Source organism: Myotis daubentonii, chromosome 2 (genome assembly GCF_963259705.1).
Source record: "Myotis daubentonii chromosome 2, mMyoDau2.1, whole genome shotgun sequence".
Classification (NCBI taxonomy): domain Eukaryota; kingdom Metazoa; phylum Chordata; class Mammalia; order Chiroptera; family Vespertilionidae; genus Myotis; species Myotis daubentonii.
This window is the reverse complement of record NC_081841.1, coordinates 100210406-100237851: the sequence shown is the minus strand read 5'-3', so window position 1 is coordinate 100237851 and position 27446 is coordinate 100210406. Positions and strand designations below refer to the sequence as shown.

General features: G+C 40.5%; 1 protein-coding gene across 7 annotated transcripts in view; it reads right to left on the bottom strand.

The window, feature by feature from the left end:
* NUP58 (nucleoporin 58) overlaps positions 1–27446 on the bottom strand; it is a 48391-nt gene extending 20945 nt beyond the window's left edge. For 3 of the 7 annotated variants that reach the window (XM_059684011.1, XM_059684016.1, XM_059684017.1), the window contains exons 1-8: positions 27101–27445; positions 20461–20603; positions 16851–17000; positions 15853–15987; positions 13499–13609; positions 7903–7927; positions 4601–4666; positions 4109–4283 (exon numbers count right to left, since the gene is read on the bottom strand). In XM_059684011.1, the coding sequence (XP_059539994.1) occupies positions 4109–4283; positions 4601–4666; positions 7903–7927; positions 13499–13609; positions 15853–15987; positions 16851–17000; positions 20461–20603; positions 27101–27207 (912 nt within the window). In that variant the 5' untranslated portion in view covers positions 27208–27445. Of the gene's footprint in view, positions 1–4108; positions 4284–4600; positions 4667–7902; positions 7928–13498; positions 13610–15852; positions 15988–16850; positions 17001–20460; positions 20604–27100 lie in introns of all 7 variants that reach the window. The other 4 variants (XM_059684012.1, XM_059684014.1, XM_059684013.1 and 1 more) reach the window with 3 other exon arrangements.

Below are 27446 nucleotides of genomic sequence, written 5' to 3'. Positions count from 1 at the left end.
TTGTTTGGGTTCTATAATTGAAACACTGTTGCAACTCCAGCTCGGCAGGTTGGCTGAAAGCATGGGGTTTGTTTGGCGTCTATAATTGCAACATTGTTTCTTAGAGTGCAAGCTCAGAGCCCAGGGCAGGCTGGGAACCTTGGCTTCCTCCTTCACTGGAGCAAGCAAGCCTCCTGTTCACTTCAGCTGACTGGCTGTCGGCCGCCATCTTGGTTGGCAGTTAATTTGCATATCACACTGATTAGCCAATGGGAAGCATGTCGGAGGTACGGTTAATTACCATGTTTGTCTTTGTCTATTATTATATACATATATATGTATGTATGTGTGTGTGTGTGTGTATATATATATACTAGAGGCCCGGTGCACAAAAATTTGTGCACTCGGCAGGGGTGGGGGTGGGGGTGGGGGTGGGGGTAACTCTGCCCGGCCTGTGCCCTCTTGCAGTCTGGGACCCCGCGGGGGATGTCCACCTGCTGGTTTAGGCCCGCTCCCTGGGGGATCAGGCTTAAGCTGGCAGTCAGACATCCCTCTGGCAGCCTGGCAGCCCTCGGGGGATGTCCACTTGCCAGCAGGGAGCAGGCCTAAGCTGCAGTCGGACATCCTTAGCACTGCTGAGGAGGCAGGAGAGTCTCCCGCCACCACCGCTGTGCTGTCAGCCGTCAGCCTGGCTTGTGACTGAGCAGAGCTCCCCCTGTGGGAGCGCACTGACTACCAGGGGGGGCAGCTCCTGCATTGAGCGTCTGCCCCCTGGTGGTCAGTGTGTGTCATAGTGACCAGTCATTCCCAGTCGTTCTGTTGTTAGATCAATTTTCATATTACCCTTTTATTATATAGGATATATATGTACATATATATATATATATGTAAAAAAATAAGTATAAATAAAACCCAAAGCAACTGGTCGACCATTTGACCAGTCACTATGACACGCACTGACCACCAGGGGGCAGATATTCAATGCAGGAGCTGACCCCTGGTGGTCAGTCTGCTCCTACAGTGGGAGCGCCGCTCAGCTGACCGATGTGAGCCAGCTGCTGCGGCATGATCCTCTACCACCTCTGTGGCAGCGCTACGCAGCGGCGGGAGGCACAACAGGGCCAGGATGAGCAGGAATGGCGTGGCACCCAGCCCAGGCTTGGGCTGCTCCCCAGCCGCCTGCTGCTTCACACACTACTACATCCCTTGGGGGATGTTAGATTCCCAGTTTTGGCCCGATCCCCACAGATTGGGTGGGAAACGCAATCTGACGTCCCCTGAGGGGTCACGGATTGCGAGAGGGTACAGGCCAGGTTGAGAGACCCCACCGGTGCACAAATAGCTCTCTGATAAGCCCACATTAAAAAATAACTACACTGCCCAGCCTTAGTGGCTCGGCTGGTTGAGCATTGTCCTGTGCACCACAAGGTTGCCAGTTTGATTCCCAGTTGGGGCACATATGGAAGGTAATCAATCAATGTTTGTCTCTCACAATGATGCTTTTCTCTCTCTCCCTCTTTAAGCTTGTCCTCAGGTTAGGATTAATAAAAAGGGACTGCATTGTAATATCTTTTATATACAGTGGTGGGCAAAGATAGATTTACTTATAATACAAATAAATAATACAATCACTAAGAAATAATAATACAAGAGTAAACTGTTGCACACACTCAAAACTGTAAACCTCCTTTTGCCCACCCTTGTATTCTGTGTATACTGTACCATAGGGACAAAAGACAAGTAGACACGACTGACAGAAGGTATTATCCCCGGGGTAATTATCCTCAGTGTGGCTGAGTGTCAACCTATGAAACAGGAGATCACGATTCAATTCCCAGTTGGGGTACATGCCTAGTTGCAGGCTCAGTTCGTACAGGAGGACGCAGCCAATTGATGATTCTCTCTCATCATTAATGTTTCTCTCTCCCCCTCCCTTGCTCTCTGAAATCAATAAAATATATTTAAAAAAATAAAGAGGGACCAATATGCCTCTTCTATAGGGATTAAAAATCCCCATAGGGATCGGACCTAAACCGGCAGTCAGAAATCCCTCTCGCAATCTGGGACTGCTGGCTCCTAACCGCTCACCTGCCTGCATGCCTGATCGCCCCTAACTGCCCTCCCCTGCTGGCCTGATCTCGCCCCTAACTGCTCTCCCTGCCGGCCTGATCACCCCTAACTGCCTCTGCCTGTCTGATCACCCCTAACTGCCCTCTCCTGCCAGCCTGATCTCGCCCCCAACTGTCCTCCCCTGCTAACCTGGTCTCTCCCCCAACTGCCCTCCCTGCTGTCCTGAAATCACCCCCAACTGTCCTTCCCTGCCAGCCTGATCTTGCCCCCACCTGCCCTCCCCTGCTGGTCTGCTCACCCCTAACTGCCTCTGCCTCGACCACCACCACCATGGCTTTGTCCAGAAGGAAGTCAGATGTCCAGATGATGGCCGGTCGACCCCGTCTAATTAGCACATTGCCCTTTTATTAGTATAGATAGATTATATAGGGTAGTATTGCTTAAATAGGTGGAGGTGGGGGGTGGTGGTGTGGAAAGCTTTTTTCAGCAGGAGGATATGCTCTTGGCAGACAAAAATACATAATCCCTATATCTGGACTGATAGCCAGCCATATGCACTTTACTGCCAAACCAGTCATTAAAAAATTGAATTGCTTTTTTACACCTTACACCAAACAGGTGCTGCTCTTAAAACCCCTCCTCAGGCCCCACCTTAGGTTCTGCCTTCGCAGTTCACCCAGATTAGGTTCTGAATGATCGGTTTCTATGCCTGTCAGCATCAAAAGCTCCGCCTCCTATGCAGCCATTGGCTCCTCGCTGTTCAACCAGATTTGGTTCTGATTGATCAGTTTCTATGCCAGTCAGCGTCTCTGGGCCTATCTCTGAGCCTGATCAGAGAGGCGGGGCTGATCAGCAGCCCCCCGCAGCTGCTGGTGAGGCCCGGAGAGAAACAGAGGCAAGGGCTGATCAACAGCTGCGGATCAGACCTGCTTCTCTCTCCAGGCTTCTCTCCAGGCCTGGTCCGCAGCCTGCTTGGCAGTCAGTGCTGGGTCGCCGTGGCGCCCACAGTACTGACTGCAGGACTGACTTCTGGTGTTCAGTCATCCATTTGGTCGTTTTGGATGTTACGGACCCTGGCTCTTTATATATATATAGATTAACCTCAATACCATGTATTAACTAATACCTAAGACTAGCAAGTCAACAGTAGAATTTAATACCTATAATGCATACAATTTTATTTAATAACTGATAGATTAAAAAGACGTTTTTCTGTCAAGCTATTTTCCTCTTGTATAACAATTATGCCCACAGGCACTTCTATGAAATAAAATAGTAAAATAAGTTTTAGAATTAGAGTATTAGACTCTGAATCCAAGCTCTCCCACTTAATAACAAAGCTCTTTGCCTGTTTTCTTATTTATATAATGAAGTTAATAACCATAGATATGACATAGGGCTGTAGCGATGACCCCAGTTTAGGGTTAATATATAAAAATTGTTCAGAACACTGCCTCCTCCATAGTATGAACTAGATAAAAACTAGTAACTATTATTATAGCAATTTAAAAGTGTATGAGCTATACCAGTGATGGCGAACCTTTTGAGCTCGGCGTGTCAGCATTTTGAAAAACCCTAACTTAACTCTGGTGCCGTGTCACATATAGAAATTTTTTGATATTTGCAACCATAGTAAAACAAAGATTTATATTTTTGATATTTCTTTTATATATTTAAATGCCATTTAACAAAGAAAAATCAACCAAAAAAATGAGTTCGCGTGTCATCTCCGACACGTGTGTCATAGGTTCACCATCACTGAGCTATACAGTTTTCTTATAGCACTAGAGGCCCAATGCACAAAATTTGTGCAAAAGTAGGCCTTCCTTCCCTGGGCTGCCGGCACCGGCTTCCCTCTGGCACCTGGAACCCGGGCTTCCCTTGCAGCCCCGGCTTCATCCAGAAGGATGTCTGGTCTACTAAGCATATTATGCTTTTTATTATTATAGGTATTTAATTAAACTTTATAATTTAAAAAAAGAGACCTATTTCCATTAAAAAAAAGAAAGAACCCAAAATAAAAAAACCATTATGATAAAATAACTTTAAATTAGTTTACCTGAGCAGTTTCTATTTTCAATTTGTCAATATTGAGAGTGTTTCTCTGTAATCCACTGGCAGCCAATGACAGAAGCTGCTTTAGAGCTTTAATATCTTCTTGTACTTTAAGCATTGCTTTTGAAGACATTCTACTAATTTCTTCTTGGACCTGTTTTTGTTCCTTCACAAATTTCCTTAAAGAAACAGAAAACTGAGTTTTTAAAAAATACACCTTTGGTTTCCCCCACAAGAAAAAAAGTACATTTACAATAGGTTGGTCAGAGTCTAAGTGTCTTAAGAAGCAAAAACTAAAAATTCATCTACAGCTCTCATGTTTTCATAAAATTACAGCTACACAATTTTAATACCTATTGTTCTGCTTTTACTCTAATTTCTAAACGCATTTAAAATTTTAACCAAAGTTACAATGTTTAGGAGGAAGAGATATTCCCCATAAAATATATTCTCCCATTCAAAGATATTTTATGTAGTTACAACTCGACGCACTTACTGGAGATTTTCAACATCCTGGCAGATGACAGGAGGTAGATTTTCATCCTTCAGGGCTTTACTGTCCCTAAGAAAAATGCCACAGATGTATTAAAATCATAAAAACGTGGTAACTCAGCTTTACTAGAATGTGTTGATAGAAGAAAATATAACAAATATTCCCCATTTATAGCTTTCTTGGATGATTTCCAAGTTCTTTATAAAGAACAAATTTCCTGACTTATAAAATAACTAACAAATCATGTGGAAATTCCTTTACTAAAAAGACTGGCATCTATGTAAATGTTTAGTCAATGACTGACATTTGACTAAATATTTAGGGGGAAAAAGTGAGAAAACACTACAGACTAAGTTCCCCCTGGCTCAAAAATTATATAATTGATATTTTATTCGGTTCAAAAATATGAGAGCATTCATTAAAGAAATTCGCAAAACTTCTCATAATGAGATGCTCACAATATTTTACTTTATTATTTTTAAACTTCAGTTTATTCTTCACAAACTAGACCTAGAAATAGCTTAAGGGACTCAGAAATATTTAATGAAGGCAAGAATAAGTGAATTTGGCAGGCTGTAATGGAATCATGAGTTAGACTTCAGTTACAGACCCATTACTACTTCCTGAATAAGCCTAAGCAAATCTCAGTCTCTCTCAGCTTCCTCGTTTATGTCACAGGACTAAAATATACAAAAGATAATTGTGAAGAATGAACTTGATCACCTATTTACAAATGCTTTCTTTAACATAATACAAATTAAGTGTGAAAATATCTCTAATAATAAAAGCGTACTATGCTAATTAGACTGGATAGCCAAACGACCTTTCGGACAAAGCCGGGGCTGCAAGGGAAGCCCGGGTCCTGGGTGCCAGAGGGAAGCAGGTGCGGGCAGCCTGGGGAAGGAAGGCCTACTCTTGCACGAATTTTGTGCATTGGGCCTCTAATAAAAATAATAATCTTCAAACATATATATGATGTATATGGAGGCTATTATTATTCCTCTTCAACCTCAGGAAATAAATGGTACTGGCATAATAATCTACACTAATAAAAGAGAAACATGGTAATTGGCGTATGACCGCTACTCTTTTCATTGGCTAATCAGCAAGATATGCAAATTAACTGTCAGCCAAGATGGCAGCCGGCAGCCAGGCAGCTTGAAACTAACATGAGGCTTGCTTGCCTCAGTGACGGAGGATCATTGGAGGAAACCAACGTTCCCCGCCTGCGGCTGCAGGCCTCTGGGCGGGCAGTTTAAGAAACATTGTAACAAATACCGCCGGGCTTCAGCCAGCAGATTGGCAACATTGTAAGCAAAGGCCAGAAACCTACTTTCAGCCGGAGGCCTAAGAGCTGGAGCCAAGCCTCAAGGTAAAGCTGGCCCAGAATAAAAAAAAAAAAAAGAAAAAAAGGAGCGGTTGGGAACTTCAGTCACTCCCAGGCTGAAAACAGCCCTCAGCCCCTCACCCAGACTGGCCAGGCACCCCCAGTGGGGACCCCCACCCTGATCCAGGACACCCTTCAGGGCAAACCAGCCGGCCCCACCCATGCACCAGGCCTCTATTCTATATAGTAAAAGGGTAATATGCCTCCTGGCACCGGGATCAGCGCCCAAACCCCCTGATTGCCCTGCGGCTGTGTGACAGGGGGCGGGGCCCCAACCCCCTGAGTGGCCCTGCTCTGTGCCTGATAGGGGGGAGCTCCCCAACCCCCCACCCCCACGGGCCCTGCTCTGTGTGTGACGGGTAGAGCCATAATCTCCCCAATCGGCCCTACCCTGAGCGTGACTGAGGGTGGAATCACAACCTCCCAATCTGCCCTGCTCTGTGCATGACGGGGCAGCGCCCCAACTCCCCAATCGGCCCTGCTCTGAGCCCGACCAGGGGCTGCACCTAGGGATTGGGCCTGCCCTCTGCCACCCAGGAGTAGGCCTAAGCCAGCAGGTCGTTATCTCCCGAGGGGTCCCAGGCTGCAAGAGGGCACAGGCCGGGCTGAGGGACCCCCCTTCCCCGCCGAGTGCACAAATTTTTGTGCACCGGGCCTCTATAATAATAAAAGCGTAATATGCTAATTAGAGGGGACAGCTGAATGACCTTCTAGCAAGCTGCCCGAGGGAGGGGCCTGCAAATGGCCCTCAGCTCCTTACCCAGGCTGGCCATGCCCCCATGGGGTGAGGATCCCTGCTGGGATGCGTGGCCAGCCTGAAAACAGCCCTCAGCCCCTCACCCAGGCTGGCCATGCTCCCCCAGCAGGGAACCTCACCCCATGGGGCGTGGCTGGCCTGCAAACTGCCCCAGCTGTTTGCCCAGGCCTACACCATCCCCAGTGGGGACCCCCACTCCAGTGGGGGTGTGGCCAGCCTGCAAACCACCACAGGCCCCTTGCCCAGGCCGCCCCACCCTGATCCAAGACACCCTTCAGGGCAAACCAGCCAGCCCCCACCCGTGCACCAGGTCTCTATACTAATAAAAGGATAATATGCTAATTAGACTGGGAGACCTTCCGGACGTTCTTTTGGACAAAGCCATGGTGGCGGGGCCGAGGTAGAGGTGGTTAGGGGCCAAGAGGGAAGGGCAGTTGTAGGTGATAAGGCTGGTGTGTGTGTGTGGGCCCGCTGGGGGCGAGCAGGCCGCCAGTGGGGGTCAGTTTGAGGCTGGCGGGAGGGTGGGGGGACAGTTAAGGGCGAGCAGGACGGCAGGCAGAGTGGTTAGGGGCAATCAGGCAGGTGAGCAGTTAGGAGCCAGCAGTCCTGGATTGCGAGAGGGATGTTCGACTGCCAGTTTAGGCCCGATCCCACAGGCAGTGGCACATCCCCCAAGGGGTCCCAGATTGGAGAGGGTGCAGGCCGGGCTGAGGCACAAACCCCCCACCCCATGCACGAATTTCATGCACCGCGCCACTAGTTTATATATAAAATAAAAGGTACACAGACACACACATATATTTTCATTTATATATATAAAGTGTTCCCAAAGTTCCATGAATTGCTCAAGATTTAATAAGTTGAAAAAAATACATACATATATATATATTTACATTTATATTTATATACATTTGCATATTTTGGGGAAAGCCAACCACTCCCTAGAAAGAACTGGTTATAAGTTTTCTTAAAGATTAAAAATTTGACCTTTTGTAATCTTTTAGAGCATATGTGTATTTTATTTTTGACAAAGACTGGTTAAATAATTTTTCTTCTAAATGCCTACATGGTTCCATGTACTTCCCACCACACCATTTGCCTACAATTTAATAAATAAATCTTTTTAGTTACAATATTTTAAAAGTTAAATTGTAAACTTACTCTGGTCTTGTTCCCGTTTTATCACCTAGAAAATTCAAGAAACTTTGTGTAAAAATAGGCAATTTAACAATGTACTATGCATACAAGTTTTAAGTTAATGCAAACTAAGATATAAATAGAAACTGTTAAGCATTTCTTAGATTGCCCCTTAAATATCATGACTTGTCACAAACCCCAAATACAGCAAGTTATAGAGATATATTTACATATATATAAAGAGTTCTGTATCTGATTTGCATCTATTTCTTTAAAGGATAAGAATCTTCTTTAATAAGACAGTGAGAGAAAGACAAATACCATTATGATTTCACATATATGTGGAATCTAAAGAATAAAATAATATAGAAACAGATTCATTCATAGAGAAAAGACTGACAGTTGTCAGAGCGAGGGGTTGCAGGTCTAGGTGAAAAGGTGAAGAGATTAAGCAGTACAAATTGGTGGTTACAGAACAGTCACAGAGATGTAGATTACAGCATTGGAAATATAGTCAATAATATCATAACTACTGACAATACATATGGGGCCAAGTGGGTACCTGAAGCAATGGGAGGACCACTCTACTCTAAAGTACATGATTTTCTAACCAGTTTGCAGCATATCCGAAACTAATACAGAATAATACTGAATGTAAGCTGTAATTGAAAAATTGAAAAAAGAAAAAAAAAAAAGATTTGTTTTTAAAACTACCTTCCATGAAAAATATCCCTGCCTGGCAGTTTAATTCCTAAGAGCTTTACTTGATACTTTTTAAGGCCCAATCAGTAAGAAAATACTAAAATATGTCTGATTACCTGAACTTCTCTAAATATTTTATAAATGCAGGAAATTTTAAAATAAGGTTTTTGTGTCTGCAAAGCAAACAAAAGCCCTCACAGTAATAACATCTAAAAATAGAAAAAAGTAAAAGTGCTCCTTAAGCAAATTAATCAGTGACCTGCATGTTAAAGTACAGAAAATACAGAAACACACTAAAACTCAATGGTTCCTTCCAGCCTTTTTCTGCACATGCACATACACTTTTTAAATCATGTTTTTTTAAAAAAAATTATATCTATCTATCTATCTATCTATCTATTTTAGAGAGGAAGGGGGGAAGGGAAAAAGGGAGAGGAGAAGAGAGAGGAGAGGGAGAGGGAGAGAGAGGGAGGGAGAGAGGGAAACATTGATCAGCTACCTCCTGCATGCTCCCTACTGGAGATTGAACCTGTAACCCAGGCAGGTGCTCTGACAGGGAACTGAACTGGTGACCTTTTGGTGCATGGAACTGCACCAAACAACTGAGCACACTGGCCAGAACCTTACACATACATTTTTTAAAGCAATCAGGATTTTCTTAGCATGTTGTGAATATTTTCCATGTTAATTAAAATGACTTTAAAAGATAACCGAGTGCACAGATGATGTAGCTGTATCACAACATTTATGCCCAACCCTTTCTTAGCAACAAATGTCTATATCTACTTGTGCACTACTTGATTTGCATTCCAAGAAGAGGAATTTATTGGTCAAAGAGTATGCCAGGGTAGGCCTTTGACATATTACCAAAGTGATCCCTTACAACAACTAACCCAACTTACCTTCCCATGTACTAGGAATAAGGGTATCTTTTCCATCACACTCTCAACATCAATAAACACATTAAAAAAAAAAAATCATTGCTAGTATGTAGGCGAAAATGCCACTTCATTATACTCTTAATTCATATTCCAATTAGACAAGTGCATGTTTTCTTTCGTGAACTACCTGTTTATGCTATGTACATTTTTGAGGTTATTTCCCTTACTGGCTTCTAAGAGCTATTTCAACATTAAGCAAATTAATTCTTTCTCACATATATATTTCTTGTCTTTTTTCCCCTAAGCCTTGCCGAAACAAGGCCACCAAAAATTTGCTTGCCTCCCCCAAAAAAATTTGGGAGAGAGATTTTCATGTCTATTTTTAAAACTAAATCCTTATAATTGCAAGATACATCTTGATTTCAGAAATGTTAAAATGTGCAAAAAGCAGCATCTAAAAATCAAGTATTTTACCTTAAATTTGTCATTTACCTTTTATCTCTAAATATAGGGTTTCTTTTTGTTTAACTCTTTAATCCAACTAAGTTTTTCATATTTTTTATCTAATTAATCCTAAGATATTTTTTCCTTTCTTAGTTTGACATTTCTGAAATTGGCACCATTGTTCTATAAACAGGGTCTTAGATTTGATGAGACAGTAATACAAGGTAGGGATTTCATTTGTTTTCAAATAGTTCAACTATTTTATTGACTAGTTATTATCTTGCTATTTCTTTGATATTCCATTTTACTATCTTCTATATATATAAAAGGCTAATATGCAAAGTGTCCCCTTCGGAGTTCAACTGAGATTGGGAGTTTGATCGCTTGCTATGACGTGCGCTGAGCACCAGGGGGCAGTGCAGAATGAAGGCCTCGCCCAGCAGCTGGGGAAGAAAGGCCCTGGCTAGCAGCCAGAAGGCCCCGATCATCCCTGATCGCCAGGTAGGCCCAGGGACCCTACTCGTGCATGAATTTTGTGCACCGGGCCTCTAATATTTTATTAAAAAATTAACACACACAAACATGTATATAAAACTTGCACCTGTTTCGAGACTAGTGTGGACTCCTGAATAGTCTCCCTAGCTTGCACCTCAGTAATACCTGTGGACTACTATAAAGGCTTCTTAACAGTTCTCCACGTCTACTCTTGGCTTCCTGCACATTATTCTCCACATGGTTGTCAGATGCTTTCTTCTAAGACAAATCTCATCATGTCACATTACCCAGATCAAAACCCTTTAGTTGATCAGTATAATTATGAAACTTTTTAAAAATATATTTTATTGATTTCAAAAAGAGAAAGGGAGAGGGAAACATTGATGTGAAAGAGAAACATCAGCCGAAACCGGTTTGGCTCAGTGGATAGAGCGTCAGCCTGCGGACTGAAGGGTCCTGGGTTCGGTTCCAGTCAAGGGCATGTACCTGGGTTGCGGGCACATCCCCAGTGGGAGATGTGCAGGAGGCAGCTAATCGATGTTTCCCTCTCATTGACATTTCTAACTCTCTATCTCTCTCCCTTCCTCTCTGTAAAAAATCAATAAAATATATTTAAAAAAAAAAAAAAGAAAGAGAAACATCAATCAGCTGCCTCCCGTATGCCCCCTACTGGGGATCGAGCTCACAACCCGAGCATGTGCCCTGATCAGCAATCGAAATGGCAAACTCCTAGTGCATGGAATAATGCTCAACCAAGTGAGCCACACTGGCCAGGGCGAATTATAAAACTATTATGGCATACAAGGCCTTTCATGATCTCTGGGATCTAAATCTTTCTGTTCTGCAGGTATACTGGTCTTCCAGCATTCTCATCGCTAGGCCTCGCTCATGCTGCTCCCTCTTTTTTTTTTTTTTTTTAAATATATTTTATTGATATTTTACAGTGAGGGAGAGGGACAGAGAGCTAGAAACATCGATGTGAGAGCAACATCGATCAGCTGCCTCCTGCACAACCCCCACTGGAGATGTGCCCACAACCAAGGCACATGCCCTTGACCGGAATTGGACCCGGGACCCTTCAGTCCACAGGCCGACGCTCTATCCATTGAGCCAAACTGTTCAGGGCCATGTTGCTCCCTCTTTACGGAATGTTGTTCCCTACCACTCTTCATCTGATTAAATCCCACTAATACTAAGGTCTACCTAATATCGCTACTAGAAAGCGAAATCTCTTGACTGCCTTGACACATATAACAGATGAGGGAAATGGGGACGTGATACATATAGTCATGTGCATTTATTATTCTATGTGCTCCTTTTGCTCAATTCTAAAGTACAGTATGTATCAGAATAAGACCAAGGGAGAGGAGGTTAACTCCTTTCATTTTTCACTCCTTTGCTTCAATCTGCTCTTTCATATGGGGCCTAAAAGTAATTATAAGACAAGTAGTCTTAAAATAGAAGGGTACTAGGCTATTACAACTGAGTAAAAAAATAAGTTGCTAAAACACCTAAGGCTATTTTTCTAATGACAGAGTTTCTAGAAATATGACATAAAAATAAGAATAGGACCCTATGTTTAGAATTTAGTAAATTTTTATTCAAAGAAATAAACCCAAATTGTTTAAGTTTAAAAGGATTTTCCAACTTTTAGGATAGTAATTCACCCTAGAATAAACAGTATCTCTTTATAATAAAACTCATGTCCAATTTTAAAAATTCTTATATAGATATATGGGCACTGACTACTATAAACCTTCAACCACTACCTCATTCTAGTTCTGAGAGGTTCAATGCAATATATATGTATATACTCTAGTAAGACATGCTTTCATCAGAAGCAGAAAAGATTGTGTAAAACAGAACAAAAAAATCATACACAGGTCCTAGCTGGTTTGGCTCGGTGTATAGAGCGTCAGCCTTTGGACTAAAGGGTCCCAGGTTCAATTCCAGTCAAGGGCACATGCTCGGGTTTGTGGGCCCAATCCCCAACGTGGGCCTGATCCCCAAATGGGGGGCATGCGGGAGGCAGTCAATCAATGATTCTCTCTCATCACTGATGTTTCTAGCTCTCTCTCTCTCCCGCTCCTTCCTCTCTGAAGTCAATAAAAATATATTTTTAAAAAATCATTCACAGAACCAACAATAAAAAACTTTTCAAAATGTATTTGGCTAACTTTTAAAAAGAATATTCAGCATAGCAAGAAGAGCATTTTACTACTCACTGATGAGTACATAAATTGGTAAAACCTTCCTGGAAAGCAATTTCACAACATATACCAAGAGTCTCCAAAATGTCCCTGTCTTTAAACCAGTGATTCAATTTCTAGGTATTTGCCCTAAAGAAATAACCAAAAATATGAACAAAATTTAAAATAAAAGCAAATGCTTAGATGGTATTTACTATGTGCCTGGCTCTGCTAAGGTTTTACAAACAGTAATCCTCAAACTAAACCTATAAGTAGGTACTGTTTCTCCCACTTATAGATAAAAACAAACAAAAAAACTAAAGCACAGAGAGGATAAATAACTTGAATAAAGTCAACAAAGCTTGAAAATAGTTGAGGCATAATTTGAACCCAGGCAATTTAGCTCCAGAATTGACACTCTTTAAATTACAATACTACCCTGACTCTCTGTAAAATTGCACAATGCAGTGATACTTTCCAGAGTAAAAGAACTGGAAATAAGCACTATCAATTAGATGATGGCTGACTAAATTGGTATGTCCATTCATAAGATTAAAATTAAACAGCATTAAAATATTTTAAAATTACTGACATTGACAAATATTTGTGATATATTATTACATAAGAACAGGTTTCAAACAATATGTGTCATGCTCCCAAATAAAAAAACATCAATCAATACATTAAGATAGCAAGATAAGACATAGGCACATACAAATCTCAATTTTCTAGAAAAATAAAACCTTAAATGCACAGCACACAAAACTGGTAAAAATACAATGCAAACAAACTTAAAAGTACAAACTTTACTACTGAATATATTACATATAACTAACAATCTTCCAGACATAGGAATTTAAGTTCCCTCACAGGACTGTAAGAACATAAAATTATAATAACATTACTTACTCTTTTTATCTGATGAACTACTAAAATCTATACCACCAAGGCCTTCATTGCCTGTAGTTGAAGTAGCTGCTGTGGTTCCCAAAGCCAAGCTTAAAGCATTCTGTCCAAGACCTACAAATAAGCTAAACATCATTTATAAAGTTCACTGGAAGTCTTTATACTGATTACATCTTCTGACCAAAGCACTCCAATGCTTTTAAGTTGAATTCCAGATTCTCTTCATACTTGATTTAGGAAAAGAGCAAGAAACAAGTCTAGAGCAAGCTCTAAATCTAAACAAAGACTGATAATCTTGCTTGGATTCAACAGTATATGTAGTTTGAATGTGTCTTTTTTTTATTAAAAGGGTCAGAATACATGTTAATTCAATATATGTGGACACTCAATTTTATGTTTGCAAACCCTCTCTAAAAAAGAGTTTTAGTATGTTTCCAGGTGAATACATCTTGTCTTACAATCATGATTTGGAATTATATACTTTTAAAATATTCTAGTATTGAATGTATTAATTAACTTGATAGGTGGAGTTAATTAAGGAATAATTTTATAACGAAGTACATCTATCAAATCATGTACATTTAAAAAATCTTACAATTTTATTTGTCAATTATACCTCAATAAACCTAGGGGTAAATAAGTAAATATCTAGTATGAATTTATAAGAGTTTAGTATAATATAAAACAAACTGTTTTACTATCAATGAAACTTAAAAGAACTAATACTTGGAAATCTTACAGTTCAAAATATCATACTCCCAGGTTCTTTGCATAAAACTTTTTTTTAAAGTAGACTTCATTTATTTAAATCTACCTTACAAAAGAAATTAGAAGAGTTAGACTATAGTCAATTTTAAGTCAATATATACTAGTGAATCCATACATTCCCAAGCTGATACAATCATGGGTGGTTTTTTTTTAAGATAAGATGCTGTTTACTTTAAAAACAGAGAAAACAGTGGAATGTATTGTTAAGAGCATGGCGTAACTGAAAACTGGATTTTAATCCTGGCAATGTATGAAAAACATAGCTAAATAAATAGCTTATTCAGTTTTTAAAAAACACCAATAGCACTTTTAGGTTAATATAATCATAAATTAAACACTGAATATTGTGTCAAGAGCCTAGGAAAAATCAGGACAGATCTAAAACCTCAATAACAAGACACAAAAACAACCCCCTATCTCCCCTTTCTATTATTTTTGTGTCTTACTCTGATAGGAATCTTTAGGAGAGGTATTTAAATATATATCATGCAAAGAAATGTATGTTATAGTCATCTAGTGATTTGAATAGAAGACATTTTTAATACCTACAAAGTTAGACAATAATGACAAAGTATTTGAAAGATCAATGAAATTTGAACACTACAAATTTCTACAGGTTATCTTCACCAACTCCTTTCCCCCAATTCTACTGACTTGGAATTACTCCATTAAATTTAGTATTTGAATAGAAGACGCAAAAGAACTATAGCTTAAAAAAATAAAAGAACTATAGCTTTAACAGAAATCAAGTCACATTCCTTCATCTCTCCCACACAACCAGGTAAAGACACATATTAGTGAAACTACTGAACTAGCCATTATAAATAAATCTAAGTATTTTCAGAAATTCTGTGATTTCAACATGTAGCAACTATTCCTAATATGTAAATTGTTAAACAGAAATTCTTGATGTTACATTGTTAAGTAATTATACAACCTCTTCAAATAAAAAGGAAGCGTTTCTCACTCCCACAAAACCCCACTGGCTTTCCTAAATTGACATTAGCTATCGCCAAAATTCAAAACATCTATAGAATCCTTGACATAAGGCTAATTTCAAAATAAGCATGAAATGAGAAATCAACCTGAAATATTCATTCAATAGTCTCTTGGCAGGTACATGGATACTTAAGTATTGCCTGACTATGATAAAATTACTTAATATTGTTATTTTACACTCTTGCCTTCAAAGAATGCGAATACCCTTCCTGACATCTATAATAGAAAGCCACTCCTAGAACCAGGGCTTAAAAAGTCAAGATATCTTACCATGACTGTAGATATTAAATGATGCTAGACTACTCAACTGCTATTATTAAAAAGATAAGTTTCTCTAGAAACTTTATTGACTCCTCAAACAGGTGCTTCTTCATTTCTTTATCTAGTCAGTCAATATTGAGAAACGAGAAAATGTATTTCTAAAATACTGCTAAGAGGTCCAATTATGCATTGAAAAACATTACAATTGTTTTCATACTAAAAGAAAAACATCAATTTAATAAGACAAAGTAATCTGCTCAAAATGCCAAAATAACGTAAATTTTAAAACAAGTATTTACGATTTCTCGAGAGGAAGTGCCGCCAATTACCTGATGTTGCCGTGCTTGTACTCTGGAAAAGCGAACCTCCCAAACCAGCTAAGGCTCCCCCTAAAGAAAGGCCTGCTGACGCAGTAGTTGTGGCTGTCGTTCCACCCAAATTATTGAGAGTAAATCCTGTGGATGCTATAAAGAGTGAGACTGTAAACCTTCAAGAGGAAACACTATTTCTAGAACATAACAAATATAAAACACTTTCTTTAAAAAAAACTGATGTCCACGATAAAATTGGCTCTTGGGAAAACTACTCAATAAAGATAGAATTATAGCCGAGGCCGGTTTGGCTCAGTGGATAGAGCGTCGGCCTGCGGACTGAAGGGTCCCAGGATCGATTCCGGTCAAGGGCATGTACCTGGGTTGCGGGCACATGCCCAGTGGGAGATGTGCAGGAGGCAGCTGATCGATGTTTCTCTCTCATCGATGTTTCTAACTCTCTATCTCTCTCCCTTCCTCTCTGTGGAAAATCAATAAAATATATTTAAAAAAAAAAAAAAGAAGATAGAATTATATACTAGTATACTTATGAATAAAGAAAAAATGAGTGACAGAAAAAAAAGACTTTGGGTAATAAAAAAAAATGGTATCAGGTAACTGATTTCACACAGTAATAAAGTTTTCAGCCATCAACTCCATCTTCAAATTTGAATGAATTTAAGCCAGGCAAGTTTATGCAAACTCTTTATTCTTCCCTGTCACCAAAATACTCTTTGAGAACAAATTATATATTAATGGTTTTACATTTTATTTTCTCCTCTTCCCTGCTCTGCTCTCTGTAAATAGAGACCAACTTCCAAGATAGTATCTGCTGCTTTAGTGCCCAATGTTGATTTTTTACACAAATCAGTAATTTAATAGGTCAAAGTTGCTGAATGATTTAAGTAAAAAATTCCCCAATCTGAAGTTACATTTCATAAAGGTGGCTACCTATGTACACTCACCAAATACAATTAAAATTTAAACATAAAATGTGACTTTCCATTCTGCCTTACCTGCTGGAGTTGATGTCAGAGCAGATGAAAGGGTAAGACCACTAGCTGAGGTAGAAGTAATAGGCAAAGCAAATGGTGTGGCAGATGCTGCAGGTTTACTGAATCCTAAACTGAAACCTGTTGTAGATGCAGATGTAGTGGCTGGAGTTCCTGTTTAAAAAAAAAAAAAATCCGTATTTTACTATAATTATATATATATATTATACCATACACAGTCAATCAGGATCCCTACAAGTTAGTGATCCTATTTTTTATAGATAGAACAAGGATGTACTTCTATATGTATAAGAGAAAAATACAAAATTTGACACCAAATCATGGTGAATAGTGAGTGAAAAAATGGTTCTGAGTTAAGAAAAGCAAAGAAAATTGAATCAACGTGATAATACTGAAATTCAATTTAGTTGTACCCCTAGATTGACCTAAAACAGCATTTAACCTTTCTTTCCTTAATACCTAGCAGAAAAATGGCCCATCCTCTCCAAAACTATATACATGACAATTCTCTACTGCTTAAGATCCTCTTTCTTCTGGTTCCTATGTTTGAAAGCACCCAGAATTCTTCCTACCCCCCTTTTGTAGATCTCCTTTTCACCTGTTCACTCCTTAACTGATACTCCCTATAGCAGTGATGGCAAACCTTTTGAGCTCGACGTGTCAGCATTTTGAAAAACCCTAATTTAACTCTGGTGCCGTGTCACATATAGAAATTTTTTGATATTTGCAACCATAGTAAAACAAGACTTATATTTAAGAAAAATCAACCAAAAAAATGAGTTCGTGTGTCACCTCTGACACACGTGTCATAGGTTCGCCATCACTGCCCTATGGTTTACTTTCTGCTCCCTTACTTCCTAAAATATCTCACCCACTTTCAGAATTTCAACTATAGGTACATGATCTAAATCTACACTTATCTGAGTCTGCATTGGTTAGCTATACCCTGATGTCCCTTTGGACCCCTATATTTCTCCCTATTAAAAAAACTTTCCTAAACCCTCTATGGTTAATTCAGTTACTCAAGGCAGAAATCACAATCACTTTTGACATCTCTTCGCTCCCTGCATTCTATTAGCCACAAATCCTGTCAGTTCTACTTCAGAGATATCCCAGCAATACAAGCATACTCTAAAACTTTAATTCAAGCCACCTCTCTCTCAATAAGTCGTACAATAACCTCTTAATTTATCTGTTATCAGCCTCCTCTAGCCTATAACCTATTCTTGGAATTACCTGTTACTCTTTTTTTTTAAAGAGGGATGGAGGGAGTGAGGAGAGAACAACAAAATACCCTCGTCATTCCCCCTGACATAAGGTTCCCATTAGCTTTCCACTGTCTCTAAAATAGAGTCTAAAGTGTTGGCATATAATCAATCACCTTTCCTAACTAACTGGTCCTCTTGCTCCTCAAATCTCTCCCTACCATTCCTACCGCTGAAACCTAAACCCCCTGAGAACAAAGTATTTTTCCTATTTCCCTGGATCTTTATATAAGGCCTTTGCACTTTCCACTCCTCCGTCTACTCTAGAATGTTTCCTGTCCCTAAAATGAACTCCTACTCCCTCCTTCCTCTGCCTTCCTTAATGCCTTTCATACATCTGCTGAAGCATTTATCAGAATACCTAAGAACACAGTTTTATACTTGCCTATTCCCTTCACCTCACAACAGACCGAGTGTCTTGCTCACTCACTCAGCAGTTCCTGACATCCACAGCTAATGCTAAATGTTCAAGGCATTATGCATTTAGCTGCTCAAAAATTTAAATCAAGAGAAGTATAAATGGCCTACATTTTGGCTTTTCCTAAAAGCACTTAGAGGAAAAAGAGCCAAAAATTATCCTTCTGGATTGACTTTACCACAATTGGAAGTTCCTGCTAGAGTACAGTGCTTTGAAATCATGTATGAGTTCTACAATCTCAGAAAATAAGAGGACCCTATTGCTTGCCCAATTGTCCAAAATTTTGATGGTAAACATGTAGTTCTGTTGACAATAGGTAAGTAGCAGCCAAGTGAAGAAAGTACACTAATCTTGAATTTATTTCAATTTTTAATTGAGGTTCCTCGATATCCTTTCACTCTTCCATTGCCTTTCACACATTATTTATTGCCATCCAAATTCAAAGCAGAATATAATCCTAGTTATTCACATTTCCTTCAGCAGATCACTATAGAAAACTACGATTTTTTTTTTCAGCTGGAAGGGAATCCAAAAACTTGTCATAGTCCAATGCCCAAATTTTATAAATAACTAAAAGCTGCCAGATATTTCAGTGACCAAAAATGTCCTCACAATTAGAGACACAACCAGGGCTTAATTCCAAGACTTTGGCCTATACTTTGTTTTTACCACTAAAAGGACTCAAAAGACTGAAAAATGTATTGTGAAATAAATTTCAAAGAGAAACCAAATCTGAATTAAAAATATTTTAATTAAAAAAGGATTTTTAAAATACGCAAATACTGATGCTATTCCTGGAGACAAAAAGAGAAATAAAATGTAATCATCAGTGGAAGATGGCATTCTTTTGGTTTTTCATAAGGGCAAGACTTGGAATCGCCTTTAGGGAGTGAGAACACTGCTAATGACCAAACATATCACAATTTCTTGTTCCACCATAACCATTAACTAATATAAACATTCTTCCTATAGCACTGATTTTCATATTACACGCTGTAAATAATTTGATTAATTAGCAAATAAGATTTATAAAATGAAAAAAATATTGCTTATAACAAAATTAAGCAAGGAATAAAAAAAAAAAGCTACTAAGAAACAAAAACAAAAACACCTTGGCACACAGAGCTAAAGCGCAATGGCTGGTCTCATATTTACTCCTGCAGTTATTTCATTTTTGATGCCTGGCTGTGAAAGTGTTGCAATTAATGCTGGAAGGCCTATGCAAAAGGTGGTAACAGAGACCAAGAGGCTCTGAGGATAGAGAATAAAGGATAAATAAGGAAGCAACTTCAGGGAAACATATTTGTAGCTTTTTTTTTTTTTAATTAGTTTTTCTTTTTCTTTTTTTTTTTTTTTAAATATATTTTATTGATTTTTTACAGAGAGGAAGGGAGAGAGAGAGAGAGTTAGAAACATCGATGAGAGAGAAACACCGATCAGCTGCCTCCTGCACATCTCCCACTGGGGATGTGCCTGCAACCCAGGTACATGCCCTTGACTGGAATCGAACCTGGGACCTCTCAGTCCGCAGGCCGACGCTCTATCCACTGAGCCAAACCGGTTTCGGCTATTTTTAGCTTTTAATAACAAAACAACTGTAGTACTGAACACACTTTTTATTATTGTAATGTCCACCAGAAATCTTACCCTCTTGCCCTTTTACCACTTAAACTATTAAATTATTTAATACAATAATTTAAAATATTTCTTAAAAATGTAAATTATAGCCCTGGCTGGTATCACTCGGTTGGAGGGTCCTCCCGTATACCTAAAGGGTCCTCCCGTATACCTAATATTTTCTTTCATCTTAGTATTTACCATTTTTTAAGTCTACCATCAATAACAATACTTATAAAGGAAGGAGATTCAGTACAGACTTGAAAAAGGATAAAATCCCAGACCTACTCTTTGAAAATGTGACAATCCTCACCTGTATTTGTTCCTCCTAGAGTGAATCCAGTGGCAGGCTTAGATCCAAAGAGCCCAGTTCCAAAACCACCTGAAGGAGCAGATGTAGTTGCTGGAGTCGAGGTGCTTCCAAGGGTTCCAAAATTGAGGCCCACAGAAGGGTTGCTTGTTTATTAAAAAAAAAAAAAACAACACAAAATAAGGTCCAGTAGAGCCGATATTGACTTAAGAGAAATGAAATTAACTCTTCAAGGTTAATTTCTTTCATTTAACACTAGAGATCCAGTGCACGAATTCATGCAACAGTGGGATCCTTCGTCCTGGCCTGCAGGATTGGGCCAAAACTGGCTCTCTGACATCCCCCAAGGTGTCCCAGATTGCAAGAGGGTGCAGGCCAGGCCAAGGGACCCCACTGGTGCACAATCAGGGCCGGGGAGGGACATGGGAGGTTGGCCAGCTGGGGAGGAACCACAGGTGGGCTCCAGGGCATGTCTGGCTCATCTCACTCAGTCCCGATTGGCCAGACCCCAGCAGCAAGCTAATCTACCAGTTGGAACGTCTGTCCCCTGGTGGTCAGTGCACATCATAGCGAGCAGTTGAGCAGCCTTAGCATATCATTAGCATATTACAGTTTGATTGGTTGAACACATGACTGGAGACTTAGCATATTAGGCTTTTAATATATAGGACTAGAGGCCCAATGCACAAAATTAGTGCACAGGGGGTTGGGGGGGGGTGTGTCCCTCAGCCCGGCCTATGCCCTCTTGCAATCAGGGGCTCCTCAGGTAGGGTCCCTAGGCCTGGCCAGCAATCAGGGCCTATCCGGGCTTTCCTTCCCCCGGCTGCCAGCAGCTGGCCCCGCCCCCGCCACTGCTGGCCTGGGCCTCCCTCTGTGGGGCCATCGCTGGCCAGCCCCACATACCCATCACAGCATCACTGGCCGGTGGCCTGGGCCTCCCTCTGCGGGATGATTGTGGGGCGATGGTGGGGGCCCCCCAACCAATCACATCGCACCCTAATTGGCAGGCCTGGCGCCAGTGCATGTCATAGCGTGGTCGTCCGGAAGGTTGTCTGGACAGTTGTTCTGCTCTTCAGTTGATTTGCATATTATGCTTTTATTATTATAAATATCTAACACATCTCCATAGGATACAAAAGAAACTAATAAGTTTAACCAAATTTAAATATTTTTCAGTTACCTTTAAAAAGAAATCCACACATAAAATTAATCTTTAAAAAAATACAGTACCAATCTTCAAGAAAAGCATAATCTAGAGCAGTGATGGCAAACCTTTTGAGCTCAGCGTGTAAGCATTTTGAAAAACCCTAACTCAATTCTGGTGCCATGTCACATATAGACATTTTTTGATATTTGCAACCATAGTAAAACAAAGATTTATATTTTTAATATTTATTTTATATATTTAAATGCCATTTAACAAAGAAAAATCAACCAAAAAAATGAGTTCGCGTGTCACCCAATACGCGTGTCATAGGTTCGCCATCACTGATCTAGAGCAATTAAGATTTCAGATCCCAAGTAATCGCAAACAGAACCACACATTCTTATTCTGCTTTCACCAGTTTTTGTTTGAAAGTGAGCTATTTAAAAATGGCCACAATGCCCTACCCCAGTGGTCAGCAAACTGTGGCTCACGCGCCACATGCGGCTCTTTGGCCCCTTGAGTGTGGCTCTTCCACAAAATACCATGTGTGGGTGCACACATACAGTGCGATTGAAACTTCGTGGCCCATGCGCAGAAGTCGGTATTTTGTGGAAGAGCCACACTCAAGCAGCCAAAGAGCCGCATCTGGTGCGCGAGCCGCAGTTTGCCGACCACTACCCTAGCCGGTTTGGCTCAGTGGATAGAGCGTCAGCCTGCAGACTTAAGAGTCCCAGGTTCGATTCTGGTCAAGGACACATACCTGGCTTGCAGGCTCGATCCCGTGTCGGGCATGCAGGAGGCAGCTGATCAATGATTCTCTCTCATCATTAATGTTTCTATCTATCTCTCCCTCTCCCTTCCTCTCTGCAATCAATAAAAATATATGTAAATAAATAAATAAATAAATAAATAAATAAATAAATAAAAATGACCATAAGGAAATTCCTTGAATGTGGATCATTTTCCTTTTGAACGACTCCTTTACAATTCACATAACTAAACTCATTTGTTCTTCCCCAACATACCCAGAAATGGAAAAGATAATCCAAGTTGTCTTCACCATCTCTCTCTGCTACATTCATTACCATATTTATGAGGTGGGGGTGTAAGGTATCTTGCCAGAAAAAAAGCAGTAAGAATTGGGAGTAGGGGAAGTAGGTGACAGATAAGAATGCACATATCTTGGCAAGAGTAAAATGCAGCCCTGGCTAGTTTGACTCAGTAGACAGAGTGTAGCCTGTGGACTAAAGGGTCCCGGGTTCGATTCTGGTCAAGGGCACATCAGGGTTGCAGGCCTGATCCCCAGTAGGGGGCATGCAGGAGGCAGCCAATCAATGATTCTCTCTCATCATTGATGTTTCCATCTCTCTCCCCCTCTCCCTTCCTCTCTGAATCAATAAAAATATATTTTTTAAAAAAAGAGTAAAATGCATATCAAAATTACCCCAATCAAGATTGTGGCCCTAGCTGGTTTGGCTCAGTGGATAGTGTCAGCCTGCGGACTGAATGGTCCCAGTTTCAATTTCAGTCAAGGGCACATGCCCAGGTTACTAGATCCTCAGCACCAGGCATGAGGGAGGCAGTCTATCAATGATTCTCTCTCATCATTGATGTTTCTCCCTCTTCCTCTCCCTCTTCCTGTCTGAAATCAATGAAATATATATATATTTTTAATTGTATTCATCAGCAGAAATTCTCTTCAGAATTTTTGAAAGAGCAGCCAATAACAAGTGATGTGAACAAAATTCACAGCTTTTCAACTGTTCTCATCAAGCCTCAGAGGCTCCAATTTGCTATTTATAGGTAGGAGAACAAATTATGAAAGTAGGCGAAAAAAAACAAAGAAAACCCAAAAACTTGATCACTCAATAGTATTTCAAAAATTATGCAGGAGAGTTAACAGAGATTGTAACAATTATGAAATCCCACTCATCCTACATATGGTATCTTTACTACTTCTCCCCAGGCCCTTCCAAACAGACATTAACTATCATGAGGACTCAATGTCAGTTTTAAAAAGCTTGTAAGCCTGGGAAGTTTCAATTTAATCTTTTTGAGCCTCTATTTTATCTGCAAAGTGGGAATAACAGTACCCTTAGAATTTTTTGTAAAATTAAGAGATCAAGCAGGACGAATTAACTTCACTCAATGCACGTTGTTGCTATTGCTATCATTAGGAACAAGTATAAATTCTACTAAACACATTATACAATGCCAGCAAAGCACTGTGAGGGCTATAGAGAGGGAGGAGCTTAACTAAAGAGGTAGAACCTGAAATGAGTCCTCAACTCTGAATAGGAAAAACAAGAGCACATACACTAATTGTGTCTTAGTTTAACCACTGATCTTAAAAATGATAGCAAGCTGGGGTGGGGGTGAGGGGTAGGTTGTCAGGGCAGGGCTGCAAGGCCTCACTAACAAAGCACAGATCTTTAAACACTCAAACTGAGTTTAAAAGAAACATTATTGGCCTATTTTAATGATATCAAATTTAAAAAATTATTATGCTCCCCTTCCTCACAAATCAGTGATCTTTTTTTAAATATATTTTTATTGATTTCAGAGAGAAAGGGAGAGGGAGAGAGAGAAGGAAACATCAATAATGACAGAACCACCGATCAGCTGCCTCATGCCCCCTACTAGGGCTTGAGCACACTACCCAGCATGTACCCTTGACTGAAATTGAACCTGGGACCTTTCAGTCCCCAGGTCGACACTCTCTCCACTGAGCCAAAACACCTAGGGCCAGTGATCCTTTTTTTTCACTGCTATCTCATAAATATGCAAAAGATGTACAGTGAAAATACGTATTTTAGATAATTAAAATATTTAAAATTTCTTGATTGAAAACACAATGAAGTGCTTCATAATTAAAGCTGAAAACATGACCAAAGAAAATACACCGAAGTGAAATGGTATTACTTTATCAGAGAAGCAAAACAGAAATGTCTCTGTGGCAGAGAAATTTACTTCAAGTAAAACAAAAAGCTACCCCAGACCTGACCCCCCACCCAGTATTATCTGCCACGGACTCAACAGGATGTGAGCCAAGTTGACTCCAGCAGATCAGTAATGTGCTTTTAACTTCCCCAGCTTGCCTTAATGTGGACTTAATAACATAATAGCTAACATTTACTGAGCACTTAGCAAATGCAATATGCTACATTTTCTACATGCTTTATCTCATTCAACAACTCTGAGGTAATTATTATATTCCTTTTCCAAATGTGGGAACTGAGGCTTGGAGAGGAACTTTCCCAGAGTGATACCAAATCACCAAATGGCAGCAGGAGCAGTCAGGCCTCCAAATTAGTATTCCAATGGAGAGATGTTAGTCAGTCTCTCCATTTGTTAATTTATCCTAGCCTTTCTAAAACCTGTGTAAATGTAATTTATTGCCAATAGATAATTCACTTACTTGATCATTCAACAGCATTTATTAAAGTCCTTATTATATCCCAGGCACTGTTATAGGGACTGAGGACTAAGGATGAAATGGTAAGTAAGGCTCTGCGCTCTAGAAATTTCCAGTAAGAGAAAGCGATTAATCAATCATTCCTTCAACAAATATATATTGAGCTTCACTGTGTCTACTGGAAAAACAGTATGAAAAGGTCTCCACCCTCATGGAGCATCCATTCTATTGCTTGGATCAGACAATAAATAAGTCAACAAAAATACATAATGAACTGTTTACAACTGTGATAAGTGCTATGGTACAGGGTACTATGGGGATATACACTTCCTATAGGTCAGAAAAAGCCTCTCTGGGGAAGTAACCTTTTTAATCCCAAAAGTAGGCATTAGCTTGGCACATGGGGTATGAGGTAGTAAGGGAATTCAAAACAGATGGAACTACCCTAAAGCGGGAAGGGGTTTGGCCAAGAAACTGAGAAAAGGCCCAAGTTGCTAGAGCAGGGTTTTTGGAACTAAGATCAGGACCCATTGAAATCAATTTAGTAGATAATAAGCATTTTTTTTTAAATGAAATGCAACAGAATAGAAAATATCAGTGCATCATATGAAGTGAGGGTATCTTTCTTGAAACTTTCAGTTACTTGTGTTCCTGAACTGGGAGATAATATAAATGCAATTTAATGGGTCTGGACCACTGAAATGGAGCAAACTAAAATGAGGAAAAGATGGGCTGAGGATAAGCCTGTTGAAGAAGTTCCAGATTATTTGAGGACCATAGCAAGGTTTATTTTTACTTCATTCCAATGATAGTGAAAAATCATTGAAGGGAGGCATTGTGAATTTTTAAAAAATATCAACCTGGCTACAATGTAGTAAAAAGATTGACATAAAAGTAGATTTTTGAGATTTAATTAAACTAATAAGTAGGAAATGATGGGCGCAGTTCTCATTTAACAAGGGAAAGGTGACTGCTTGAAAACCAGGTGGGAATCTTAAGTATTTTCATAAGAATGTAAGCTTCAGGAGAGCAGGACTCTTATTTGCCACCTAAAACAGAGCCTACTACACAGGAGTGTGTCCAATAAATATTTGTTCAAGGGATGACAACAGCTTGCAGCACTGAAAATGAAGCGAACAGAAGATAATTAAAATTACCAAGCCTTGCTGATTAAGTGTATAGAGTGAGAGAAAAGGAGGCATTAAGGAAAACTCCCAGATTTCTGACTTGATGTGTAGCCTGTGGTCCTCCTCCCTTTTTGACTACAATGCTGAAGGTATTTTTGCCTTTTTAATCGACAACAATATTCTCTAAGCTTCTATGCACACGTCTTGATTTAGTAAACACCATCTTTATCTTCAAAAGATTGAGTTCTAAAGATTAAATCTGTCATTAATAAAATGATTTTTAACTATTTTAATTGCCTCTTTGGGGGTTTCTGCTAGTAAAATTTTTGTCACCGGTGTAGCAGGTTGCACAGAAATGGATGAATATATTACCTACATTTTGCAATTTAATTAAGACAATGTGAGTCATTAAAACACAACATTCTCACTTTTGCATCCTGTTCAAAGTTATGCTATAAGAAAACAAAAACAACAGGACAGCTAGAGTCCCAAGGCACAAAGACTTGAAAACTCGTTAACCACGAACTCAACAAAGCTCTCTAATATCCCGAACTAAATTCATTATCAGGGAGAAACTTTGGTCCTTAAATTTTTCTACTCTTTTTCTAAAGCCCCACAATAAGCTGTATTTCATTCATTCGTACCACATTCATTCTGTGCCGAAGACGGACAAACTGCTAGGGCCTTGAATCCAGCCAGACCTCGCCAGTGGGAACCAGGTCCGAACCATCGTAGATTCTGGGGCCTCACAACACAGAAACCATGCCCCCTCCATCCGCCCTCCTCTCAGCCAGGCCGCACGCAGTGCCCGGGCGCGGCGGCGAGAGGGAAGCCCACGAAGCTGGCGCGGGGCAATGGTTTTTCTCCAGGCCGACCGAGAGAGAAGCCGGCGGGATTACCCTACGGGAGCCTCGCTGGGAGGGCCTGGCCGGGAAGGCGAGGAAGTGCGGTTACCTAGACGCCCCTGTTCCGAAGGAGAAACCGCCGCCTGTGCCAGTCCCGCCGGCGGCTACGGTGGTGGAACCTAGCGTGCCGGTCCCGAAGGAGAACCCCGTAGACATGGCTGCCCCGGCTCGGCGCCTTCAGAACGCGCAAAGGGGTCTAGGATGCTCCTCTCGCATCAAAGCCGAAGCGGGCCGGGAAGCATTGCTTCCCGCCGCAGCCAGGACCTGGCGGGAACCTCAAACTCCGGCGGCGGCGAAAACCAGGTCGAGGCGGGCGGCACAACCACGCAGGAGAAACACCCAGCGCCCGCGGCGCGCACGCAGCCCGCCGGAAGCGAGGCCGCCGCGCAGGGAAC